This window comes from Manis javanica, chromosome 4 (assembly GCF_040802235.1).
Source record: "Manis javanica isolate MJ-LG chromosome 4, MJ_LKY, whole genome shotgun sequence".
In the NCBI taxonomy this organism is placed as follows: domain Eukaryota; kingdom Metazoa; phylum Chordata; class Mammalia; order Pholidota; family Manidae; genus Manis; species Manis javanica.
Window position 1 is genome coordinate 38,030,696 of NC_133159.1, and position 26,476 is coordinate 38,057,171.

A 26,476-nucleotide genomic window follows, 5' to 3' on the forward strand; every position below is an offset into this window, starting at 1 on the left:
AGAAGAAAAGTAGACTGACTATGAACCACTTTTGGAAAATGGAGAATAAGAAAAAAGACTCTATATTTGAAGCGATAGGGATCCACTGTAATTCTGAGGGGTTTGAAGAGAAAAAAAAGAAAAAGAACAGGTAGGAAGCAAAGAAATAGGCCAGAACAAGGCTAGTTCTAATGGTAACAGGGAAGAAAAGGCAACTCTAAAGGCTTGAAAGCACTTTTTAAACATACTCAAGTTATAATTTTACTATCATTAAACATTAAGCTCTGGGCTTAACCTATCATTAGCTAGAAATAAAATGTTAACTTTTTCAAAGATGGAGCTTATTTTATTTTTCTAAATAAATAATTGACCTACTTCAATAAAACTAAGTACTTGTTATAGATAAGACATCTCAGGCATGTTAGAGATTATGAAATTTGTGCCATATAAAACTGTATGTCTTGGCTATTAAATGCTCCAAATATTTTCTTCATACATTTGAATCTCACTTGACACAAACAACTTCCTCCCTGCAATATCAGTCCCATGATGTTACTTCTATTGTTAGTTGTGAAACAGGAAATCTTGGAGTTGGGTATCTGTTAAGAAGAATTTGCTGTTTGGCTTGAAGTCAATCCCCCATGTGAACAAGTAAAATGACCACACACACAAAAAAAGGCATGGAGTGCCTGTGTTATCATTCTTAGAGCTTTATATGGTGTCAGTGAGGATATAAAGGAATGGAGAACATTTATACACCCACTTTGGAAAACAGTTTGGCATGACCCAATAAGGCTGAATATGCAACTTGGACCCAGTAATTCCACTCCTAGGAACACCAGCAAAATTCTTGCACATTTACTAGGAGACATGTACAAATATGTTCATAATAACACTCTTTATAATAGAGTTAAGAACTGGAAGCATCCTAAATATCCATCTATTAGAACACATAAATCAAATTGTGGTACACACATACAATGGTATAACATACAGTAGGGAACATTGATGATCTATAGCTATATGCATCAATATGGATGAAACTGAAAAGTCAACTGAATGAAAGGAAGCAAACTTCAAACAATATGAAGTTATATTTACATTATATAAAGCTTAAAACAAGGAAAATTAAATAATTTATTACTTAAGAATAGATATATGTGTGGTATAATTTTGAAGAAAAGAAAGGAGAAGAGTTAACAGAAAAGTCACAATTAACAGTTACCTCTTAGAAAGAGATGCAGTTGGTTAGGGGCACAAGGTGGCTTTATAGGTATTGGCTATATATTACATTTCTTAAGCTGGATAGTGAGTAAATGGGTATTCATTATTATTGTTGTTGTTTAAGATGTACAAACCTTAAATATATTTCTCTGTTACAGTTACAGTTAATATATTTCATAGTAAGTTTTTAAAATTTCACTTCCATGAACCATGGCAATAGATCTTTAGTTTCTGATGACTTTGATAAAAAGGGATTCTGCCTCATATTTCCTAGCAATATTTACTAGATCCTGCCAAACATTCTTTACACTTGGTACCACCTCTTTCACACTCTAAAATTTTGAAAATGATACAATCTCTAGGGTAACTGTAGTATTTTAAAACATGATTATTATTAGTTCTATCTTTATATTGTCCTAAGAGGTAATTAAAACTATTTCTAATAATATCTGTATAAGCTTTAAAATTTTTTCAAAAAGCCTTAGCCAAGTCTCAGTGCTATTGCTTTGATAGTTACCAAATTTCCTTCATTAGCTTTGCTCAAGAAATAGCCATTAAATACAATTTCTTTCATACAATCTTACCAAGCTTAACTCCTGCTGTCACTTAAAACAGTTGGTCAATTTGAGTTACATAATAAGGAAATCACACATACCAATACATTAACAGTAAAACTTCTGCATGTACTCCATACCTCTGCAAACATATCTACCAGCCGAAGTTCCTCTATTTGCCTCTGCTCCCTCATACTTTTTCAGGAGTCCCACATGTTGTGTTTTATTCAGTTGGTTGTTTTGTTTTATTTTGTAGCAAGTCATGCACTAATTAAAACTTCTAAGACATGGATCTGTCCCTATCAACTTGCTTAATCAGCAAATTTACGGTATACTCATGGCCAGATAATATGTTCTTTTCTGAACTTTATATTTTGTTTAGTTGCCAGACTATAGACAATTACTATAGTACATAATAAACCTACTCAACAGAACTTTGAATTTCTAACACATACCACTACCCAATTCTCAGATTGGTAAGGAGAAGTAAAGCTAAATTTAAAAAGCATTGTGTAGGTTTTTCTGAGATTATAAACCAAATTCCAAATACCTATTATAAATTACCATATTTAATGTTATCAGGCATAGACTTGCTACTCCTTTGGTTCCATTAGACAATACATTTTTGTTCATGTCTCAAAACTGTCTTAAAATACCACCTCAGTGGCTTGCAATGAATAAATAAAATTCAGAAAGCTTTTTAGGAGCAATTGTGAATCTGATAAGGTTCTATAAAGAACAGCTAAAGTGGCCAAAATAGACATTCTACTGCTTTTAGAGCTTGTAAAATTTGGTAGGAAGTTTATTTATATTTAAATTGCAAACTTTTTCAATTGAGTAAACAGTATTATGGTTCTCTGGAGAAAATCTGGGAATTGCATCAGTCTAGAAGTAAATTGCAAAACAGAGATGTGAACACAAAACAGGTTCCAATATGGTCCACTGATAGGTGCAAAGAGTATTAGAATCCCAAAAACAATATTTACTTCCAGACATGGAAGCACTGGCTCTCTAATTAATGAACTGTGAACATATTGAGTCAGTTCTGAATCCCCATTACTGGGTATATTAATAAGTTTAAAATGTTAAGTGACACTAAAAAGTCTTTTATAGTATCTCTGGAATTCATTCACGCAAAGCACTTAGGGAGTTCCTACTATATATACTGTACAAAATACTGCAGGAGTACTATATACCTTAAAATGGTTACCTTCAAAGCAGGGATGATATTGTTATTTTATTATTGCAGTACATTTTTTTAAGCAGCTTATTCTTGAGAATTAAGTCAATTCTGAAACCCCATTAATGGGTATATTAATACGTTTAAATGTTAAAAGAAGACCAGGACAATATTTGAGAATTGGGCAGTTTCAAATCCTAAGTGATGATAAAATATAAATTATAATTTTATTTTTTAAAACCCACCATATATGCAGAGAAGAGAAAGGTCTTAGGTAGCTTGGCATGAACTAGGAGACAAAGGGCATGACTAGCTTTTTGCTTAGGAAAGGGTGACCTCACTTGAAACTCTGATGGTGTTTCTCTCCTCAGGAATCAAGTGAAGACCAAGCACATACTACTCTACAGTCATCAGACAAAATCTCTATAAGGTGATATACATGGAAAAGGTTAGAAAGTAATATGGATCTGCTACCCAAAGGATATTAATTCTAGGAAATATCTGGAAGGTCATGAGAATTTTAAAAATTGGCTATGTGCCATTTGTACTCAAAGAACCAGAGTTGAAACTTACTTTTAAAGATAATTGATATTCTATACTTGAGACTTGTGATCTAAGAGTCAGTATAATCAAACATGTTTTATAATACAAGAAATTAATTCCTTCCCTAAAAAAGTTTCTGATCAAGCTAAACTTGGACTGACAAGACACATGAAATAATACTGAGGATGTGACATGTGCTCTATAGACATTGGATGGAGGGATAGAAGGTAGGAAATATTTGAAGTTTTGAAGTTCATGAAAGATGATAGGGAGAGATTTTATTATGGACTAACAAAATCTGAGAAGCATTTTGTATCTTTGAAGATACCATACAAAAATACAATGTCATAAGTTGTCATTAAAGACATCAAAATTGTGGCCCTAACTATATATTATTAGGTAGATAGACTGCTGACTAGGTGATGGCATGGAAAATATAATTAGCAGCAATCCCAAGTTATCTTTGGGAGTCATAATAAGTAATATTTCATGGCATTATGCTCAAATTGTAATTCTTTGAGTTTTAGTGATAATTGCCTTTAGAAATAAAAAAATGTTATTTTATTTAATGGGGTAAAACAAATATCTCACTGTACAACACATTAGGTCAGTTTCATGTCTAGTTTTTTTAACTGGAAGTATGTGGAATTCAATAATGAATAATGAAGTCTAGAAGTTTTGGAAGTAAAAGGTCATTTAACTCCTTGATAAGAGATTTCTTCCAAATTAATTTCATATTCAAAGGTGATGGAAGACACAGGACAACTAGCTAGCATGGATAGGCTGATGCCTGGATGATGAAATAATGAACACTCTAATTTCATATTTTGCTCTTCCTGCAGAAAATACTGGATATCATGGCTGACAACCACAATGTATATCTAGATTATAGAATAAAGTATTGAGTCCTGGGCATGCTTTTTGCTGAGGAAAACATGAAATAAATAATTTCTATTCCTTCATTAATATTCTCTATTTGATGAGTCATTGTCATTATACTTCCCTTTAATTGTTTAAATATGGTTTCCTTTAGTTCTTTGAACATTGATGCTCAATCCAACATCTGGGCCTCCTCAGAGATGGTAGCAACTCCTTTTTCATGTGCATATGTCACACTTTCCTATTTCTTTGTATCTCATAATTTTTGGTTGAAAACAACATTATAGATAAAAATTGCAGCAATTCTGAATTCTGATCTCCTTAGCAGAGTTGTTGCTGTTTTGGTTATTTGTTTAGTGACTTGCCTGGACAATACAGTCAAGTCTGCTTCTTGTGCACTGTGTAGTTGGTGGCATCTTTTGTTTCTTTTCTTTTTTTAAAACTATTGTTTCTATTTTTAGCCTGGTCTCCTAGGGGCTGCCCCTGGGTCAGCATAGCTTGGTGACCAACAAATGATTGGTCCTTGTAAATGAACCTGTAAGGCTTCCAACTTTTGCCAATGGACATATGTATGGCTTGGAGAATACACTCAAAGTCTATCCAGTTTACAAGTCAGCCCTGGAGTTTACTTTCTTCCTTCAAAGGTTCTCACGTTTGACCATGGATCAGTAGTTCCTTAAGACTCTCTCCAGTCTTTCCTGAACATATTTACAGACATATGCATACACAAAATGTTACAGACTACCAGGGATACATATAACTTTATCAAGGCCAACTTTGGCTATCCTGACTGAATCTTTGTTGTCTGCCCCAACAATCAGTAGTATCTCAAGCTTTCCCTCATAGTTTGCCAGTGGGATCAGTAGTATTGTTTCTATTAGCTCCCTGTATAGGGAACTTCCCATGTTCTGCTTCATATAAAGTCAGTCCCTCTAGAGGCAGAGCTGCCAGTCTTTCAGCATGACTGCCCCAGGGCACTTTTGTGCCAAGGAACTGAGGGACAAGGAATAGGGAGGGGAGCTCCAGGCAAAATGCCACAGACTCCTACTGCTCGTATTGAGGTTCAGTAGATTTTCTTGATAAACACTTCACAATTCGTTACATCTTTGGTCAATTTCCCGTCTTTAAATCATTGTTTTGACAATTCTGTCTAGTTTTGTTGTTGTTTTGGGGGGAGGATTTGCTGAGTTCATTACTCAGCCATACCAGAGTTCCACGCGGACCTTCTCTCAAGCCATGTCAATGCGTGTCTGCAGGGGGGTGATAGTAAGCCAAGAGCCCAAGCTCCCTCCTGACCTCTGCTGATGGAAGATTTAAGACAAGCATGTGATTGAGTGTAGGTTCTCTCATCTTTGAGAGGGAAATTGGAATGGGAGTGACTTCTTGGCCTAGTATATAATATGACTTGGGGATAAAACTAAAATAATACCCTGATCATTTCAGTAATCCCTCCTGATGTTAGCTTCTGGAGCTAATATCTGAAATACTCTTATGAAAGTCTACTCTTAAAAAATACTTTCATAAAAGTACTCTTGAAATACTGACCACTCTGTCCTATTGGTCAATGTATGCACACGAGAAAAATGGCAAAGAATGTAAACTAATCTCAAAAATGTGTAAATGGAACTTTTCTGATACTCTACTTAACTCTCTCTCTTGAAACCATCTTGAGTGACCAAAAGCCTGGCCATTAACATTGCTTGATAAAACGGAAAAGAGCCATACTGAGGTTTATGGTAAACTTTAAACAGAGACCAGTGCTTTCAAAATGTGTTCCTTATACTACCTGCATTAGAATCACCCATGATATTCTTTAAAAGGCAGATTTCTAGGACTCATCCCTAGATGTAAGGAACCAGAATCTATGGGCTTAAAAGTCAAAATATATATTTTTAAGAAGCAAGCCAGGTAACTATTTTGCATACAAAGTTTTTAAAATCAGATTCGTTTATCAACCTTACTCAATTCTCAACCATGCTAGAATTAATTATATGGATTAAGGACCCAAAATTGGGATGCTAATTCATATAGTAGCAATCTAGGTAACAGAACTTTGAGTAAAACAATAAATGCAAAAATTCTTGTTCCTCAAGGTGTTAACTTTCTTGGGCCTTCTTTTCCTGTTTGGATTGCTTCTTATTTAAAGCTACCTATAATATACTATTTACCTTGATGACAGGTCCAGGTTGATCTTAACTTTGTGAAAGGAGTACACAGTTATGCTCTGTGTAAGGGGCAAAAGGAAAATTCCTCACACATTCATAGAATGTCTAGCCTGGCTTACCAGGATAAAGAGCAGAGAGTTCAGTCCAAAACTTCAGTTAGCACATATTCCACTACTGGGAGCTTTTTTCTTATGCTTGTTTTTCAGGAAACTCATTAAGGTGGAGGCTATATAGTAATCAGTGGTACAGCACCAAAGATTCAGAGAACCTTTAGTTATATAAACTCACAATTTATATTCAGTTTTTAATACCATATTTTATAGTAATTGACACAGAGCTCTCAAATGTCTTTAAGGATTTGATAGTATAATCTTACAAAAATTTTATTACTAATATTTTTGAAATTTTAGGCTATAAGAACAGAATTTCTCTTATGTTATTAAAAAAAGGCTTACTCGTTGTAAACGGGGATGAAAAATACAGCATAGGGAGTATAGTCTACAATATTGTAATAACTTTGTGTGGTGACAGATTGTTAACTCACTTATTGTAGTGAGCATTTCATAATGTGTATAATTTTTGAATTATGTTGTACACCAGAAACTAATATAACATTACATATCAATTATATTTCAATTTAAAAAAGCTTACTCATGGCCTAAAATTATAGAAACGATGGTTTGCATAAGAATAAATTTATCATGAAATAATCTATGAATATGTGGATTTGCAGGACAGACAAATACACTGTAAATCTTAAGATGAAAGGTATCACCATTAATTGATTATATTTGTTTTCATTGAAAAACTGCGGTAATGCAAACAAGATATTTTAAAAGGGATTCATATAGTTAAAAATTTTAAATATCAATCAATAAATAATTATTAATTTGGGCCTAAATTTCCCACAAATCCAGATTAAAAGGCAGGTTATTTTTATACATACTCTGAGAAGATCTGTATAAACTGCATTAATCAAGCTCATACCTATACTCTGGGTCACTGTCGTAGGCAGAGTCTCTGTATAAAAAATCTCTTTTCAATTCCAGTTCATCATCTTTCTCTAGGTCTTTCTCATCCTGAAAAATTAAAGATTTCCATTAATTCACTTTATACTTATAATGATGCCTGTAGTTCTTTGGGAAATGTACTCCCCCAACCCATTATAAGAACTTGAATTAAATGCTTGGATTTCTTAGGAAAGAAGCAAAAGGGTAAGTGAGAATTAAGTATTCTGTTCAATAAAACAAATTCAGTTTTATTATATTTCTGTTAATACTGTTTATCAAAGACTAGACATCCAGTAGATGTTTCATGCATCAGTAAATGAATAGGAATAGGAAATGAATGGAAATAGAAAGACACTACAAAATGTCATCTGATGTTTGTATATCATACACATTGCTACATGAACTCCTAAAAAACTGTACCTGCACTCTGAAGAAAGTAGTATTTGTGAAAACTACATAGATCTAAGTTCTTTAACAGGTACCTATGGCTTACAAAAGCCAGTAACTTAGAATTATTAGTCGTAAGCCAAAATAAGCCACAAGAAGTAAAAATGAAAAACAAGGTAGTTGGAATCAAAATACATAGCTACTCCTCCTTCTGTGGCATCCTGTTCTTAACCTCTAACAGACACATTCAAGGGCATAAGAAATAGGATTTTAAAGAGATAGCTTTGTGAACTATAACATTCATGGTAATTATGTTCTTATATATAATAATTTAATATAATTGAGTATCAAATATCTTTCTCAACTGCTAGCCAATACCCTTGTTCCTTAGTCAAACAGGAACAGAAATAAAGAGAACTGATAAAAAAAGGAACCAGTGAGCATAAAAAGATTTTTATAAGGATAAGTATTAATAAGGGACTCACTGTATATAAGAAATCAGCTTAACAAAGATTATGAAGAAAAATTAATTTAAAAAATTGTTGATGGCATACAATCAGAAAGAGCATTCAGTTAAAAAATTTAAGCAATAAATATAGAGCAAGCTTAAAAATCACAGAAAATATGAATATATATATTTAGAATTATTGTAGCTTCTAGGTGAACTGAGCTCTTTTATCATCATGAAGTAACTCCATTTATTTCTATTAATGCTTTTTTCCCTTAACTTTTTTCGGTTTACTATTAATATAGTTACAATGGCTTTCTTTTAGTTAGTGCTTGGGTGGTACATATTTTTCAATCTTTCCTTATTATTAGGTTTTAGATCTTTTTCTTAAATAGCATGTAGCTGAATGTTGCTTATTTCTGTCCAGTCTGATAAGTCAATGAAGTGAAGCATTTACTCATTAATATCACATAAAATGCAATTGCCTGTAATGAGTGAGAAAGCCACTACAAAAGCAAGTGTAAGGGAAAAAAAAGCAATGTAATATGTTTTTAACCTTCAGAAATCGATTATGTTAAAAGAAGAAATGAATGAAAGAGATGTAAATAATACTGAGTTTTTAAATTGTATCCTGGGGAAAAGTTATTAATTGCTAGATTACGTAATAAGTGAAATGAGACATAAAACAATATTCCTCATTTAATTTTATCAATAAAGTTGAGAAAATTAATTTTATCCAGGCAGGAGTAATAAAAAAATGTTGACTACATTTTTAAAGTTTATATATGAAAAGATATATAAAATTACCTTTAAAAAAGCCTGAATCTCACTTATTCATTAAATAAAATCCCTCTTTTGAGTTGGATACTTTCTATCCTGGGCTCTGAGGACAGAGAGATGACTAAGACATGGTTCCTGCACACATGTGGAACAGGTTTTTTTTATGAAGCTCAATGAGTAGAATGGACCAAAGGGTAAAATTATTAGGAGACATATGGGAGGACAAAATAAGGAAGAAGTTTTTAAGTAATGGAGCATTCTAAAAACAGAACTGTCTGTTTCAGATCATAAGATTGCAATCACTAAACTATTCATGCAGAGTACTGATACCCATCTAGATCAAGGATTTCATGAGGGGAATTCTTCCCCAAGAAACAAAAAGGACTAGAATAAACCTTTAATGTTTATTCCTTTCAAATTTTAAGACTATATTTTGTGACATTATTTATACATTCAAGACACACGGTCTTTTTTTTTAAAGATAGAGTTATACAAAAGCAAAGAGGCAACAAACATCACACTTCATTATAAGCTCTTAACTATGGGTAAAGCAAGCATTTAAAGAGATGTATCATTCTTGTTAGCGCCAGAAAATACATTCCTAGGGCATGGAGAAATGATTCCCTTCTTATTCCTCACCAATGCTCCCACTTGCCAGGATGTAAATATAGAAAAAGATGGATGACACCCAGATTTGCTGAGTTCCTTCTAGGTATTTGGGATCAAGTTAGGTGCTTTTTGTGTGGATATCATTTAAACCTTCAATAACCTCATGAAAATGATACTGAAACTCAAAATAAATAAATAAATAACTTGCCCAAAGAGCAAGTTACTGTGGCAGATTTCACTTGACTAATATTATATTGCCTCTGGACTATGAATGCAATATATTCTGGACTATGAAATCAAAACCACCTTCTCAAGTCATTAGATTTTTCTCTTAAATGCAAATTATTGACTCAAGCTCTTTTAAAAGCTATTATCTATTTAGACTGTTTTGTATGAGGGTATTCTGAAATAATATAGCCCAGAAGAAATATTTTCAGGATTTCCATGAAGAAACATTTTTTTTTCAGCAAAAGTCAACAACAAATGAAATGTTATTAAAGGAAGCTTTGGGACTCTCCTTCCCTGAAATTGGCACTAAGTTAAAATTCCTCTTTAGAGTCCTTTCATCAATGATCACTATTTTATGCACATGTAACTGATATTACACATAGAATAACTCTAGGACAAAGAAATAAAATGTATCCTCATGCTTGCAAAGTGAAAAATTTAGAACAAAAGTGGTTAAATAGCCTGAAACAAAGCCAGAACAAAGGGCAGCTACTTCACTAATTACATAGTATTTAAATAAAATATACACCTGTTATTCTCAAACAAATGTAATTCTCGTATGGAGTTAAAAACTCTGTAAGATGTATCTTATTGCAATCAAATTCAAAACATAATTTGTAAGTAACTGTATAAGGATAAGAATTCAAATAGAATTGATCACTAATTCTAATTTGCATTATCACTCTAGACAAATCACTTAACCCTAACAGCTTTAATTTCCTAATTCATAGCATAGAGAAAATTTAGAGAGTGCTTGAGCTCAGGTCTTTCTAATTCTATAACTTGGTTTATATTATAAGTGTAATAGAGGATAATAAAGTCTAAAGGGAAGATTGCCTAACCCTTAAATGGTAACTTTGACAAGTTGCTAGAGGCAGTGTGAAAAGGCATATGTGGTGGTTAACTTTATGTGTGTTTCAGCCATCATGCTCAGATATTTGGCTAAACATTATTCTGGATGTTTCTTGAAGCTTTTATGGATGAGATTAACATTTAAATTGATAGACTATGCATAAAGCATATTGCCCTCCATAATGTGGGTAGGCTTCTTCCAGTCAACTGAAGGACTTTACAGAACAGAGACTGGTTTTCCTCCATGAAAGAAAAAATTCTGCCAAGAGACTGTCTTTGGGGTCAAACTTTAATTCTTCCTCTGAGTATTGAGCCTGACAGCCTATCCCATCAGATTCTGGACTCACCAAGCCTCCACAATTGTGTGAGCCAGTTCTTTAAAATTTCTCTCTCTTACTCTCTCAATCTATGTATGTGTGTATAAATGTGAGTGTACACATATGCATGTATACATATATTCTGCTGCTTCTGTTTCTCTGGAGAACCCTAATACAGTCCAAGAATGAGAAACTTCTGCAACATATTAGTTACATACTTCAATACTTCACTTTTAACAATGGATAGAAAAATCAGACAGAAGATCAACAAGGAAATGAACTTAAACAGAACTATAAACCAGCCAGATTTAACAGGCATCTATAGAACACTCTCAACAGCAGAATATACATTCTCCTTAAGTATACGTGGGAAATCATCCAAGAGAGACCACATGTTAGCCTATGACATGAGTCTCAATAAATTTAAAAGGGCAGAAATCATACAGTGTTATCTGGCTACAATGAAATGAAATTAGCAAACTAAATTCATTACTGAAAACTCTCCTATGAAGATGGGCTTATTTATTTAAAACATTTAAGAAATAATTTATACAAACTCTTGCAGAGAATGATTGGGAATATTTCCCAATTCATTTATTTGAAGCCAGCCAAAACCTGAGGACAGTAAAAGGAAGGAAACCTACAGAACAATCACTATCATTAATTTAGATATAAAAATCCTAGGTAAAATATTAGCAAATTAAAACCAGTTATAGAAATATTTTTAAAAATTATGACAGTTTTGCTCTAAGCATGTAAGCATGGTTTAACACTTGAATATCAAGTAACTCATAACATTAAGAAAAGCATAAAATCACCTCAAAGATGTAATGTGATAAAACTACATTTGTAGTAAAAAATATAAACTCTTAGAAAATAAGGAATAGAAGGAATTTACATAATCTGACAAAGAATACCCACAAAAAATCTATAGCATCATACTTAATGTTGAATTACAAAAAGTTTTCCTCTTTGGATGTCAAATAATACAGGATGTCCTCTTTCACTACTTCTATTTGATATTGTTTTAGAAATCCTACATCATGTTATAACACAAGAAAAATAAATAAAAAGCATAAATATTTGACAGGGAGAAATAAAAATGTCTTTATAGATTATATGATTATATCCCCAAACTACCATCTATTACAATATAGATGGAAGGAAGTCACTGGATACAAAGTCACAAAATCTACAAAAACCTATAAGTCCTTATACCAACAACAAATAGGAGGTAGAATTTTAAAAGATACAATTTATAACAGAATAAAAATATCAAGTGTGTTGGGATAAATCTACTCAAAGATGTACACTTCTAAAATGAAAACTATGATATAATTGGGAAAAATTAAAGATCTAAATTATTTTTAAAAGACAATTTTCATGGATTGGAAGATTTAATAGTGGTATGATGTCAGCTCAATTTAATAAAACACAGATTCAGTGCAATCCCAATAAAGATCCTAGCAGGTTTTTTATAACTGACAAGCTTATTCTGGAATGCAGATGGAAGTTCAAAAAATTAAGAATGGCCACAGCAATCTGCAAGCAAGGATAAAGCTGAAGGACTGATGCCATTAGATATCAAAAGTTATGATAAACCTACAGCAATTGAAAAATTATAGTATTAGTACAAAATTAGACAATTAAACCAATAGAATAGAAGAAAATCCAGAAACATTCACATATATCAGATCAATGAAATAGAATGGAATCCAAGACTATTTCCACATAAAGACATTGAGGAAAAGAATGCCACTTGAAGAAAGATACTGGATCATAATCACATGGGGGTGGAGGGAATGAACTTTGATCCAAATCTCACCTTATATATACAAAGCAAATCCACATGCATTGTAGATCTAATGTGAAAGGCCACAGGGTAAAATATTTTTAAAATAAGAGAATACTTTAAAACCATGGTTAGACAGTGTTCTTACATGGGGTAATTGAGAAACTGGGCTGCATTTAATTAAGAAATTCTATTCACGGTCTTCTACTAAGAATACAAACATGCAAGTCACAGACTGGACTTTATTCACAATATTTTAAAAAATGCGTATCATAAAATGTCCAGGAATGAAAATAAAAGACCTTAAGAGACATATGGCACACACAGAAAAAGCCTACCATAAGCTTTTTAAGAAGCACCACAAATGACAAACTGAATAATACAAAGAAATTCAAACCTAATGTATAATATTAAACTTCTGAAAACAGACAAGAAAAAAATTACTAAAAATTGCTGGAGAAGGGAATTCTACAAAGATGTTAGAGGCAGAGTGTGGTAGATAGAATAACGGTTCCCAAAGATGTCTATGCCTTAATTACCAGATCCAGTGAATATATTACCTTAGGTGCAACAGGGAATTTTACAGATTTGATTCAAAGCTAAAGATCTTGAGAAGGGGAGATTACCTTGGATTATCTGGGTGGCCCAATCTAATCGAATGAATTTTTAAAAGCAGAAAACCGTTCGTTCCTCGTCGTGGTCAGACAGGAGTTGTGACTAAGAACAGGAGTCAGGGAGATGCAATGCTTCTGGCTTTACAAATGAGTAAAGTAGCCACAAGCCAAGGAATATAAGTGGTCATTAGAAGCTAGAAAAAAAAAGGAAATGGATACTTCCTTAGGAACTCTAGAAAGAAAGCAGCCCTATTGATACCTTAATTTTAGCATAGTGAGACCCATGTCAGATCTCAGGTCTATAGAAATGTAAGATAATGAATTTGAGCCTCTATATTTGTGGTAACTTGTTTGGCAGCAATTAAAAAAGAAAAAAAACCATTGCAAATCCCTCAAATAAACATGCTGAAATTGTTTTTGCATTAGAAGAACTCACAGCAAACCAATGCTCTGAAAACTAGAAAAACCAGAAAAAATAAAAATTTACATTTTAAAGCTACTAGAAATGTGTGCAAAAAATGAAGATGAGAGATACTAGAAATGTGTACAAAAAATGAAGATGAGAGAACAGAATCTTTTAAAGGTGGACTGGTGATGTTTCTCCATTTTACCTCAGAGCAGTTGCACAATCTGAGCATGGGCTAGAGACTGAGGACCAAGACTTGAATCATTTAATTCAAGGGTCATTTCTGTGACACAAAGAAACTAGCAAAACTTTTGATGGTTGTATGAAACTGGAATGATGAGCTGGAGTTCTATGAGGACTTAGATACAGAGTCAGTTTCTCATCATGACATTTATTGATTTATGAAGCTGCATGAACCTAGAGGATATAAAGCTAGCTTCCCAAACATCTGAAAAGTAGAGTAGATATGGTACAGTTTCATGGTGCTTAAGAGGTAAAGATTTATCAGGACAAGAGACCCTGCAAACACATGAAGCAAAAACCTTGGAGGTTGTGTTGACACTTAAGGACCTGTTAACTATTTTTAAACTGGAGACACTAAGCAAACTGGGACTAGTTAAGCTAAAAGACCTGGTATTGGCTAAGGCAAAGGCTATTTTGGGGGCAATCCACCCCATAGGATGTTTCTGTGAATTGCTCCAAGCTGGAGAGGTAAAACTGAAGACTAGAAGAATCTCAAACACACAGAAGTTCCCTGTCAAGATATTTGCTAAATTCTGAAGCTATGCTAGTTTAGGAGTAACAAGCTAATCCAAAAATGACTGAAAAGCAAAAGAACCATGCCATACAATCAGATGGCACCTAACATTCATCAGGAAGAAAGACTTTGATAACACAACTGATGAGAGTTGAAAGCCTTGAAAACTGGTGAACTGGCACTTGAGCATTTGCAGTCACATTTATGAGGGCAGCTGAATTCTGAGAGCAACTAAAACTGGTCACAGGACTGAAACTGGTGGACAGAGAAACTAGAAAACATCTTGATGACTATGCAGAGCAGGTGTCACAAAAAACCAAGTACAGGGGACTCAAATACAAGAATAATTTCTGAAGCTTCCTATTATGCAAACTTAAGAAAGTAAGCCTAAAACCTCTGGCAAGCAGGGCAGAAACTGTCTCAGTTTCTTGGTACTGAGAAAACAAAAAACTGAAAGGCTCTAACTTGAAAACACTAGAGACTAATGCTTGCAAAAGAGGGCTGAAATGAGATTCACCAAGTTTGATTAAAGGTAAACTGAGACTTAATAAAACATCAAAATAGCCTCAACCCAGTTTGGTCTTTTTTGAATGAAGGTTATTAGCCTCTGATGCTACCTGCCTAGTAGAGGAAAGAGGGAACTCTCTCATCACCTGGAGAAATCAAAAGTTCTTTTAAACATAATGTTTGGGAATTATTTATGAAATAAGTGGTACACAGAGAGTACAATATGACTGGTAAGCAGCATAAAAAAGACAAAGGAAGCAGATCATTAATGTAATCCAGGCATTGGAGTTAGGAGACAAGCATTTTAAGTAGTTATATTCAACATGTTCAAGAAAATAGGTGAAAAATTGGACAAAATAGAAATATAGATTAAAGATTCTCAAAGATTTGACATCTATAAAAGTTAATCAGAGAGATATTTTATATAAAAAAATTAAATAGTTGAAATAAACTTAACAGCTGAGTTTAGCAACATATTATAAACAGATGATAAGATCAGTGTACTAGAAAACAGGTTCATAAGAAAGGCTCAAAACAAGAGAAAACAGAATCGTAGATGCAGAAAGGAGTAAAAGAAACCATGGGAGAAAATTAAAATATCTAATAGATGTTAACTGTACACCCAAAAAGTAATAAAATGATATATAACATATTTGATAACAAAGGAAATATAACATATTTGAAAAGATAATGGGTTAGAATTTCCTGAACTAATTTAAATCATGAATTCACAGAGTCAAGATGCTCTGAGCATCCTGAAATCTGAACATCTTTCCAATCTTTGAAAAGCAAAGACAACAGAAAATATTCAAAAGTAGGCAGAGATAAAAGATATTACCTTCAAAGTAACAAAGCTAAGATTGACAACAGACTTCTCAAGGAAATGATGGAGATCATGAGATAATGGAATTATGTATTTTGTCCATTTTTTTGTTACCATTTTGGTACCATTAATGTACAATTACAGAGCAACATTATGGTTACTAGACTCCCCCCATTATCAAGTCCCACCACATACCCCACTACAGTCACTGTCCATCGGCATAGTAAGATGCAATCGAATCACGACTTGTCTTCTCTGTGTTGGACTGCCTTCCCTGTGACCCCCTACTTTACATGTGCTAATTGTAATGCTCCTTTTTACCCCTTATCCCTCACTTCCCACCCTTCCTCACCAGTTCCCTTTCCCTTTGGTAACTGTTAGTCCATTCTTGGGTTCTGTGAGTCTGTTGCTGTTTTGTTCCTTCAGTTTTTGCTTTGTTCTTATACTCCACAGATGAGTGAAATCTTTTGATACTTGTCTTTCTCCGCCTGGCTTATTTCACTGAGCATAATACCCTCTAGCTCCATCCATGTTGTTGCGAATGGTAGGATCTGTTTTCTTCTTATGGCTAAATAATATTCCATTGTGTATATGTACCACATCTTCTTTATCCATTCATCTACTGATGGACACTTAGGTTGATTCCATTTCTTGGCTATTGTGAATAGTGCTGCAATAAACATAGGGGTGCATATGTCTTTTTCAAACTGGAGTGCTGCATTCTTAGGGTAAATTCCTAGAAGTGGAATTCCTAGGTCAAATGGTATTTCTATTTTGAGTTTTTTGAGGAACATCCATACTGCTTTCCACAATGGTTGAACTAATTTACATTCCCACCAGCACTGTAGGAGGAATGCCCTTTCTCCACATCCTCGCCAACATTTGTTGTTGTTTGTCTTTTGGATTGTGGCCATCCTTACTGGTGTGAGGTGATATCTCATTGTGATTTTAATTTGCATTCCTCTGATGATTAGTGATGTGGAGCATATTTTCATGTGCCTGTTGGCCATTTGAATTTCTTCTTTGGAGAGGTGTCTGTTCAGATCCTCTGCCCATTTTTTAATTGGATTATTTGCTTTTGTTTGTTGAGGTGCATGGGCTCTTTATATATTTTGGATGTCAACCCTTTATGAGATACGTCATTTATGAATATATTCTCCCATACTGTAGGATGCCTTTTTGTTCTATTGATGGTGTTCTTTGCTGTACAGAAGCTTTTCAGCTTGATATAGCCCTACTTGTTCATTTTTGCTTTTGTTTCCCTTGCCTGGGGAGATATATTCATGAAGAACTTGCTCATGTTTATGTCCAAGAGATTTTTGCCTATGTTTTTCTCTAACTGTTATATGGTTTCATGACTTACATTCAGGTCTTTGATCCATTTCGAATTTACTTTTGTGTGTGGGGTTAGACAATGATCCTGTTTCATTTTCTTACATGCCGCTGTCCAGTTTTGCCAACACCAGCTGTTGAAGAGGCTGTCAGTACCCCACTGTATATCAATGGCTCCTTTATCATATATTAATTGACCATATGTGTCTGGGTTAATATCTGGACTCTCTATTGTGTTCTACTGGTCTGTGGCTCTGTTCTTGTGCCAGTATGAGATTGTCATGATTACTGTGGCTTTGTAATAGAGCTTGAAGTTGGGAAGTGACATTCCTCCTGCTTTATTCTTCCTTCTCAGGATTGCTTTGGCTATTCGGCATCTTCTGTGGTTCCATATGAATTTCAGAACTATTTGTTCCAGTTTGCTGAAGAATGCTGTTGGTATTTTGATAGTGATTGGATTGAATCTGTAGACTGCTTTAGGTAGGATGGCCATTTTGACAATATTAATTTTTCCTAGCCAATAGCATGGGATGAATTTCCATTTGTTAGTGTCCTCTTTAATTTCTCTTAAGAATGTCTTGTAGTTTTCAGGGTATAGGTCTTTCACTTCCTTGGGTAGGTTTATTCCTAGGTATTTACTCTTTTTGATGCGATTGTGAATGGAATTGTTTTCCTGATTTCTCGTTCTGCTAGTTCATCATCAGTGTATAGGAAAGCAACAGATATCTGTGTATTAATTTTGTATGCCTCAACTTTGCGGAATTCAGATATTAGCTCTAGTAGTTTTGGAGTGGATTCTTTAGGTTTTTTTATGTACAGTATCATGTCATCTGCAAATAATGACAGTATGAGTTCTTCCTTATCAATATGGATGCCTTTTATTTCTTTGTGCTGTCTGATTGCTCTGGTTAGGACCTCAAGTCCTATGATGAATAAAAGTGGTGAGAGTGGGCATCCTTGTCTTACTCCCAATCTTAAAGGAAAAGCTTACAGCTTGTTGCTGCTAAGTATGTTGTTGGCTGTGGGTTTATCATATATGGCCTTTATTATCTTGAGGTACTTGCCCTCCATACACATTTTGTTGAGAGTTTTTATCATGAATGGATGTTGAATTTTGTCAAATTCTTTTTCAGCATCTATAGAGATGATCATGTGGTTTTTGTCCTTTTTGTTGATGTGGTGGATGATGATGGATTTTCAAATGTTGTACCATCCTTTCATCCCTAAGATGAATCCCACTTGATTATGGTGTATAATCCTCTGGATGTATTTTTGAATTTGGTTTGCTAATACTTTGTTGAGTATTTTTGCAACTGTATTCATCTGGAATATTGGTCTGTAATTATCTTTTTTTGTGGGGTCTTTGCCTGGTTTTGGTATTAGAGTGATGCTGGCTTCATAGACTGAGTTTGAAAGTATTCCCTCCTCTTCTTTTTTGGAAAACTTTAAGGAGAATGGGTATTATGTATTCCCTAAATGTCTGATAAAATTCAGCAGTGAATCCATCTGGACCGGGTGTTTTGTTGTTTGGTGTTTTTTTTTTTTATTACCGATTCAATTTCATTGCTGGTAATTGGACTGTATAGATTTTCTGTTTCTTCTTTGGTCAGTCTTGGAAGGTTGTGTTTTTCTAGAAAGTTGTCCATTTCTTCTAGGTTATCTGGTTTGTTAGCATATAGATTTTAATAGTACTCTGTAATAATGTTTTGTATTTCTGTGGGATCCATTATGATTTTTCCTTTCACATTTCTGATTCTGTTTATGAGTGTAGGTTGTCTTTTTCTCTTGATAAGTCTGGCTTGGGGTTTATCTAAGTTGTTTATTTTCTATTCATTTATTTAAAGAACCACCTCTTGGTTTCATTGATTTTTTCTATTGTTTTATTATTGTCAATTTTATTTATTTCTTCTCTGATCTTTATTATGTTCCTCCTTCTGCTGACTTTGGGCCTCATTTGTTCTTCTTTTTCCAATTTCAATAATTGTGACTTTAGACTATTCATTTGGGATTGTTCTTCCTTCTTTAAATAGGCCTGGACTGCTACATGCTTTTCTCTTAGAACTGCCTTCACTGCGTCCCACAGAAGTTGGGGCATTGTGCTATTGTTGTCATTTGTCTCCATATATTGTTTGATCTCTGTTTTAATTTGGTCATTGATGAATTGATTATTTAGGAGCATGTTGTTAAGTCTCCATGTGTTTGTGAGCCTTTTTGTTTTCTTTTTACAATTGATTTATAGTTTTATACCTTTGTTATCTGAGTAGTTGGTTGGTACAATTTCAATGCTTCTGTATTTACTGAGGCTCTTTTTGTGGCCTAGTATTTGGTCTATGCTGGAAAATGTTCCATGTGCACTTGAGAAGAATGTATATCCTGCTGCCTTTGGGTGAAGAGTTCTGTAGATATCTGTTTGGTCCATCTGTTCTAGTGTGTTGTTCAGTGCCTCTGTGTCCTTACTTATTTTTTGTCTGGTTGATCTCTCCTATTGAGTGAGTGGTGTGTTGAAGTCTCCTAAAATGAATGCATTGCATTCTATTTCCCCCTTTAATTCTGTTAGTATTTGTTCCACATATGTAAGTGCTCCTGTGTTGGGTGCATAGATATTTTTAATGGTTATATCCTCTTGTTGGACTGACCCCTTTATCATTATGTAATGTCCTTCTTTATCTCTTGTTACTTTCTTGAATTTGAAGTCTATTTTGTCTGATAAGAGTACTGCAACACCTGGTTTTTTCTCCCTACTATTTGCATGAAATATATTTTTCCATCCCTTGACTTTTAGTCTGTGTATGTCTTTGGGTTTGAGGTGAGTCTCTTGTAAGCAGCATATAGATGGGTCTTGCTTTTTTATCCATTCTATTACTCTGTGTCTTTTGATTGGTGCATTCAGTTCGTTTACATTTAGGGTGGTTATCAATAGATATATACTTATTGCCATTGCAGTCTTTGGATTCCTGGTTACCAAAGGTTCAAGGGTAGCTTCATTACTATCTAACTGTCTAACTTAGGCTCACTTACTATGCTATTAGAAACACAGCCTGATGATTCTTCATTTCTCTCCCTTCTTATACTTCCTCCTCCACTCTTCATATGTTAGGTGTTTTAATCTGTACTCTTTTGTGTTTCCTTTGACTGCTTTTATGCATAGTTGACTTCATTTTTTGCCTTTAGTATTTGGCTTGTCTGCTCTCTTTGCTGTGATTTTATTTTCTCTGATGACATCTGTTTAGCCTTAGGAATACTTCCATCTAGAGCAGTCCCTTTAAAATACCCTGTAGAGGTGGTTTTTGGTAGGTAAATTCCCTTGGCTTTTGCTTATCTGGAAATTCTTTAATCCATCCTTCAAATTTAAATGATTATCTTGCTGGATATAGTATTCTTGGTTCAAGGCCCTTCTTTTTCATTGCAGTAAGTATTTCATGCCATTCTCTTCTGGTCTGTAAGGTTTCTGTTGAGAAGTCTGATGATAGCCGGATGGGTTTTCCTTTGTAGGTGATCTTTTTTCTCTCTCTCACTGCTTTTAATACCTTCTCCTTGTCTTTGATCTTTACCATTTTGATGATTATATGTCTTGGTGTTATCCTCCTTGGGTCCCTTGTGTTGTGAGATCTGTGGGCTTCCATAGCCTGAGAGACTATTTCCTTCCCCAGCTTGGGGAAGTTTTCAGCAATTATTTCCTCAAAGACATTTTCTATCCCTTTTTCTTCTTTTCTTCTTCTGGTACCCCTATTATGTGAATATTGTTCCATTTGAATTGGTCACACAGTTCCCTTAATATTCTTTAATTCATAGAGATCCTTTTATCTCTCTCTGCCTCAGCTTCTCTGTATTCCTGTTCTCTGATTTCTATTCCATTCACAGTCTCCTGCACCTCATCCAGTCAGCTCTTACATCCTTCTATTGATTGTTTTATTTCTGTCATCTCTCTTCAGACTTCATCCCTTCACTCTTTCATATCTCCTTGCAGCTCCATCAGCATGGTTATGACTTTTATTTTGAATTCTTTTTGAGGAGGATTGGTTATATCTATTTCACCAGGTCCTCTCTCTGGCATTGTTTGAATGATTTTAGAATGGAGCAGGTTCTTCTGCCTTTTCATGGTAGTAGAAGTGTTTGCCAGCAAGTGGTGCATGTGTCGGCTTGGAAAATAGAGTCCCTTCCTGCTTGCTGGTTGCCTTGCCCTTCTCTGCTGCCCGTGTCAGTTACCTGCAACAGGAAGCAGTCTCTGGATTAATTCCCTGATGTGCCACACCGGGTGTGTTCTCCTGTGAGAACAGCACCCCTTACTGCCTTCCGGACTTTGCCCTGGCTTCTTCTGCCTGTGCCTGGCAGCTGTGCCCTGGCAGCAGCCTCTGTATCTAGCCCGGTTAGCTGCATGCTGGGAGAAGACTCTGTGTGGTTGCTGTGGGTGGTACTGCTCCCCGGCTGGTCTGCAGCAATAGCGAGTCAGCCAGTTTGCTTGCAGTGCTAGTGGGATGGGGGAGGAAATGAAAAGCAGGCTCCTTATCACCATAAGGGGCTTTGGAGGTGGTTGTCACTCAGGGGGTTAGGGCGCCTGAAGTTCCTTAAGATTCCCAGCCTACTGGGCTAAGTTGGGATAGTTTTGTTCACCTGTTAAACCCTTGCCCCTTTCAGACTTTAAAGGTGCCAGCTTTTCTTTTGTCTCAGGGGATCTGGCTATGGGGACCTGCTCACAGTCTCAGTCTCGGGTTTTACTTTTCCATTTCTCTAATATCCAGTATACCATGCAATGTGTGTCTGTGCTCCCTGGGCAGATTACTAGGGCTGGTTATTTAGCAGTCCTGTGCTTCCACTCCCTCCCCACTCTGATTCTTATCCTCTCGCTGGTGAGTTGGGGTAGGGGAGTGCTAGGGTCCCACCGGGTCATGGCTTTGTATCTTACCCATTTTGTGAGATGCTGAGTTCTCACAGATGTAGATGTAGCATGGCTGTTTTACTGTATCTCCTGGTCTCTCTTTTAAGAATAGTTGTATTTGCTGCATTCTCAAAATATATATGGTTTTGGGAGGAGATTTCTGCCACCCTACTCACACTGCAATCTTGAGGGCCTCCTCACACCTCCTTTTCTGGAATTATATTTTTAAAGTGCAGGAAGAAGAACACCTGCTAATTTAGACATCTATACCCAGTGAGGAAAAATCCTTCACAGATTTAGTAGATACAGAAATAAACAAATAATAAAAACTCAACTATTTAAAACACAGGCCTTAAATATAAGGACATAGAAAGGCAGAAAATAAAGGATGAAAATAGCAACCAACATTAATCAAAAGAAAGTTAGTATGGCTACAATATCAGACAAACTATATCTGATGGCAGGAGGCTTTTCTAAATATGAAGACATTTTACAATGATAAGTCAATCAACCAGAACAAAACCACAATATAAATCTGAATGTCCCCAATAAGTTAAAAAATGTGTAAAACAAAACCATAATACATTATCACTTCATACCCACTGGAATAGGTATAACAAGAAAAAGAGGATGTTGTAGTGTGTTAGTAAGAATGTGAGGAAACTAGAACTCAACCACTGATACTGGAACACTTTGAAAAACTCTTTGGCAGTATCTTCCACTGGAAGTATACTCTTTCAGAAGAATATACATATTCTTAATGGGCCATCAATTCCATTTTAAGTATATCCAACAAGAATACATATATATGTTCATCAAAGAACATACATGATAATGTTGATAATAGCACTATTAGTAATAGACCCAAATAAAAAGAATAAATTGAGAAACTACGGTATTCATATTACAGTGCTATAAAGCAGAGGTTGGCAAACTATTCTTGTAAAGATCCATATAGTATAGCTCAGCTTTGCAGGGTATGTGGTCTCTGTCACAACTCATCTCTGCTATTGTAACTTGAGAATAGCCATAGATAACATACAGACAAATGAGACTATCCACCTTCCAATAAAACTACACTTAAAATTTTTAAGTCTGGAATTTGCCTGTGGGCCAGTTTGCTGACTCTTGCTTTACAGCAGTGAAAATAAAGCACATGCACATCACAAATATCAGCAGCAGCCAAAGAAACCAGATATAAAGAATAAATACTGTATGATTCCATTTATGAAATGTTCAAAAAACATACAAAACTTATCTATATGTTGTTAGATATTAGAAAGTGTGGAATGTAGTGAATGAAAAGAGGCACCAGAGGCACTTCTGGAGTGTTGGTAATGCTACATTACCCAAATGCTATTCACACATGGGCTCACTTTGTGAAACCTCATTGTGGTGTACAACTTAAAATCCAAATCACTTATAATGAAATCAAAAAATTTTTGAAGTACCTACAATAAAAGTACTAAAATATATATGAAGTACACCTGTAATAAAATGAAGTGACAAACTATTCCCATGAACTAAAAAATATAAGGAGATGGGGACAAACTACCCGTAGTTACAAGGACACTGATGACACTTAGGAAGAAAGATCAGAGGAAAGGCTGGAGGCATCTGATAAACCAGACAGTTTCAAAATAAGAGTATTCACTCAAAAGCTTAGTGGGCCAATTTAAGAACAGTGATGTAAATTAGAAGTTCTCCCACTCCCATAGGGGTGAATACAAAGGTTTTACAGTAAATTATGAAGGTGATAGAACAGTCGGGGACCCATTAATTCTTAAAATTAACATGTAAAAGTTACCTTCCAAGATAAAACTTCTAGGGTAAAACTAAGTAGAAAACCTGGGAAAAGAATCCAAATTGAGCAGGGAAATAAAAGTAAAGGTAAGAAAAATTTTATATAAAAATTGGGAGAAGGAAAAAAGCCAGGGATCTCAGAAAGTAAGCTGCCATATTTTGGAACAAATGAAAAAAATAGAAAAAGACAGCTCTCAAGCTGCATATATATAGAAAGTTAATCTGAATCATATGTCCCTAACAAACTAATCATACGTTGGTTAAGTTTCAAAAAAAGTTTTGGGAGGGAGAAATAAAAAACAAATAAAGAGCCCTTGATGAAAGCATTCCAGATAAGATGTGCTCACAAAACTGATTTAAAAATGTATTAAGTTATCTATGCCCTCATGACATTACAATGGACTTCCCAAGAATAAATGATCTCATTGGAGAACAAAACAGAACCTCCAGTGTCTTTTATGATCTAGCCTTGGAAGTCATACACTGTACTTTCTACAATATACTCTATTGCTTAAACACAGATCAGCCTAATTCATTTATTGTGGAGGAAACTACACAGGGGAGAGAATAGTAGGCAAGAATCACTGGCAGACAGTTAAGGAGGCTATTACACCCCAAAAAGAAAGAGGAATAACACCTTTGACGTCCTTAAAAATGATAATTTTAAAAAATCAGAAAAATTTTAAATGAGATAAAAATCAAAAGAAATAAAAAATAATTCCAGAAAGGAAAAGTAAACTATAAGAAATGTTAAAGTGAATATATAATCATAGTAGATAATGCCATAGATAGATGATGAAAAGGAGAAAAATATTTGATTTTAAGAGAAATAAGGACATGAAAAGAACTTGTGAGAGGGTGAAAAACACATATCATGTGCAAATGGGATACAACATACAGATAACAGGAGCTCCTAAAGGATGGAAAGAAAGAAGGAAGGAAAGGGAAGGGAAGGAAGGGAGAAAAAATAGAAGAAGAAATCAAAGGCCACAGGAACAGAACACATACTAAAAATTATAATTCAAGAAAATACAAAAAATCAAAAATATAATGAAAGGTATATAACATACATGGAAAATAAATCAATACCATGATGTATTGGTATTGTTATTGACCTTCAAAGATGAAGAAAAAATCCACACACTTGAATTTCCAGGCTGAAAGACCAAGTCACTTACAAGGGAAATAAAATTGTATGTTAAACAGATTTTTGACAGCAACATTCTGTGCCAGAGACAATTACGTGATATTTTTAAAATAAAATGTAATTCAAGGGTTTTTATATCCAGCCAAACTAATTTTCAGGATAACGACTATGGACAAAATATCATTATATCAGGCATTATGTGCCTACTGATGAAAGGTGCAGCATGACTCTTCAACCTTTCTGCTTATGTTTAGAGGGATTTTTAAACATCAGGTATTGACATTTTTATGTAATGTGGTGACCATTGTGTTTTAATTATAGTATTTAGACAGTTCATAGTTAATATACCTATTGATATATTTGGGTATAAAACTACTATTTTCTACTTATCCCCCATTTTATATTCTGTATTTTCTTATCTCTGCTGAATGGCACCACAGTCTTGGATTTAGATGTCATACTGGGGTCTTTGTTGAAGTGATCTTATATTTCCTTGAATAAATGTGAAAATCAAAATGTTGGGTGTTTGCTGCATTTTCAACTGGATTTTATTTTCAACTCAATCTTTCCTGATCACTGACTTCCATTAGCTTGTTTGAAATGAGCTCTTTTCATTTTTTAATGATTGTCAAACTTCTAACATGTTATGTTTTACTTCCTTCTGTGCTAGTCAAGTTTTTAATGATTCATGAAGGATTTTTTCATTGTCCCAGAACAGTTGATGTTTAAATAAGTTCTTTGTGAAATAAAACAAAAACAAAAACAAAACCTTTTGTTTAATATAAGGTGGCATATATTTGTCCATGAGTATCTTTCAAGTAGGACCAGAATGAACTTTCACCTGATTTGTGCCCAGGGAGTATGTTTCAGTGTACAGCTCACAGTATCTATATCTGGTATGTTAATGTGTGCTTATTTTTGTTTCTGAATGTGTATTGCATCAATGGATCTTAGATTTGCATGTTTTTAAATGTTTTTGTTTGGGCATATTATTGGGATTATTATTTCAAATTGTACTTTCTGTGTTTATCTCTGTTGAATTTAGTGGTTAAGATCAAAAGTATCAATCTAGATTTAAAATGTGGCTTCAATCATCTTATGCAGCTGTGTTATTTTATATAAGGCACTTATCTTTTCTGAGCCTCAATTCCTCATCTTCAAAATAGTACTTCTTAGTAATATTACTTTGTAAGATTATTGTGAGGATAAAATGGAATAATACATGTACAGTGACTGGCCTGTAGTGAGTATTTGATAAACAGTT

General features: G+C 34.4%; 1 protein-coding gene across 4 annotated transcripts in view; it reads right to left on the reverse strand.

Moving 5' to 3' along the window:
• Nucleotides 1–26,476, reverse strand: part of SPATA6 (spermatogenesis associated 6) — a 149,205-nt gene that overhangs the window by 10,613 nt on the left and 112,116 nt on the right. For all 4 annotated transcript variants that reach the window (XM_037021958.2, XM_037021957.2, XM_073233899.1 and 1 more), the window contains one exon: nucleotides 7,512–7,603. In XM_037021958.2, the coding sequence (XP_036877853.1) occupies nucleotides 7,512–7,603 (92 nt within the window). The remainder of the gene's footprint in view (nucleotides 1–7,511; nucleotides 7,604–26,476) is intronic.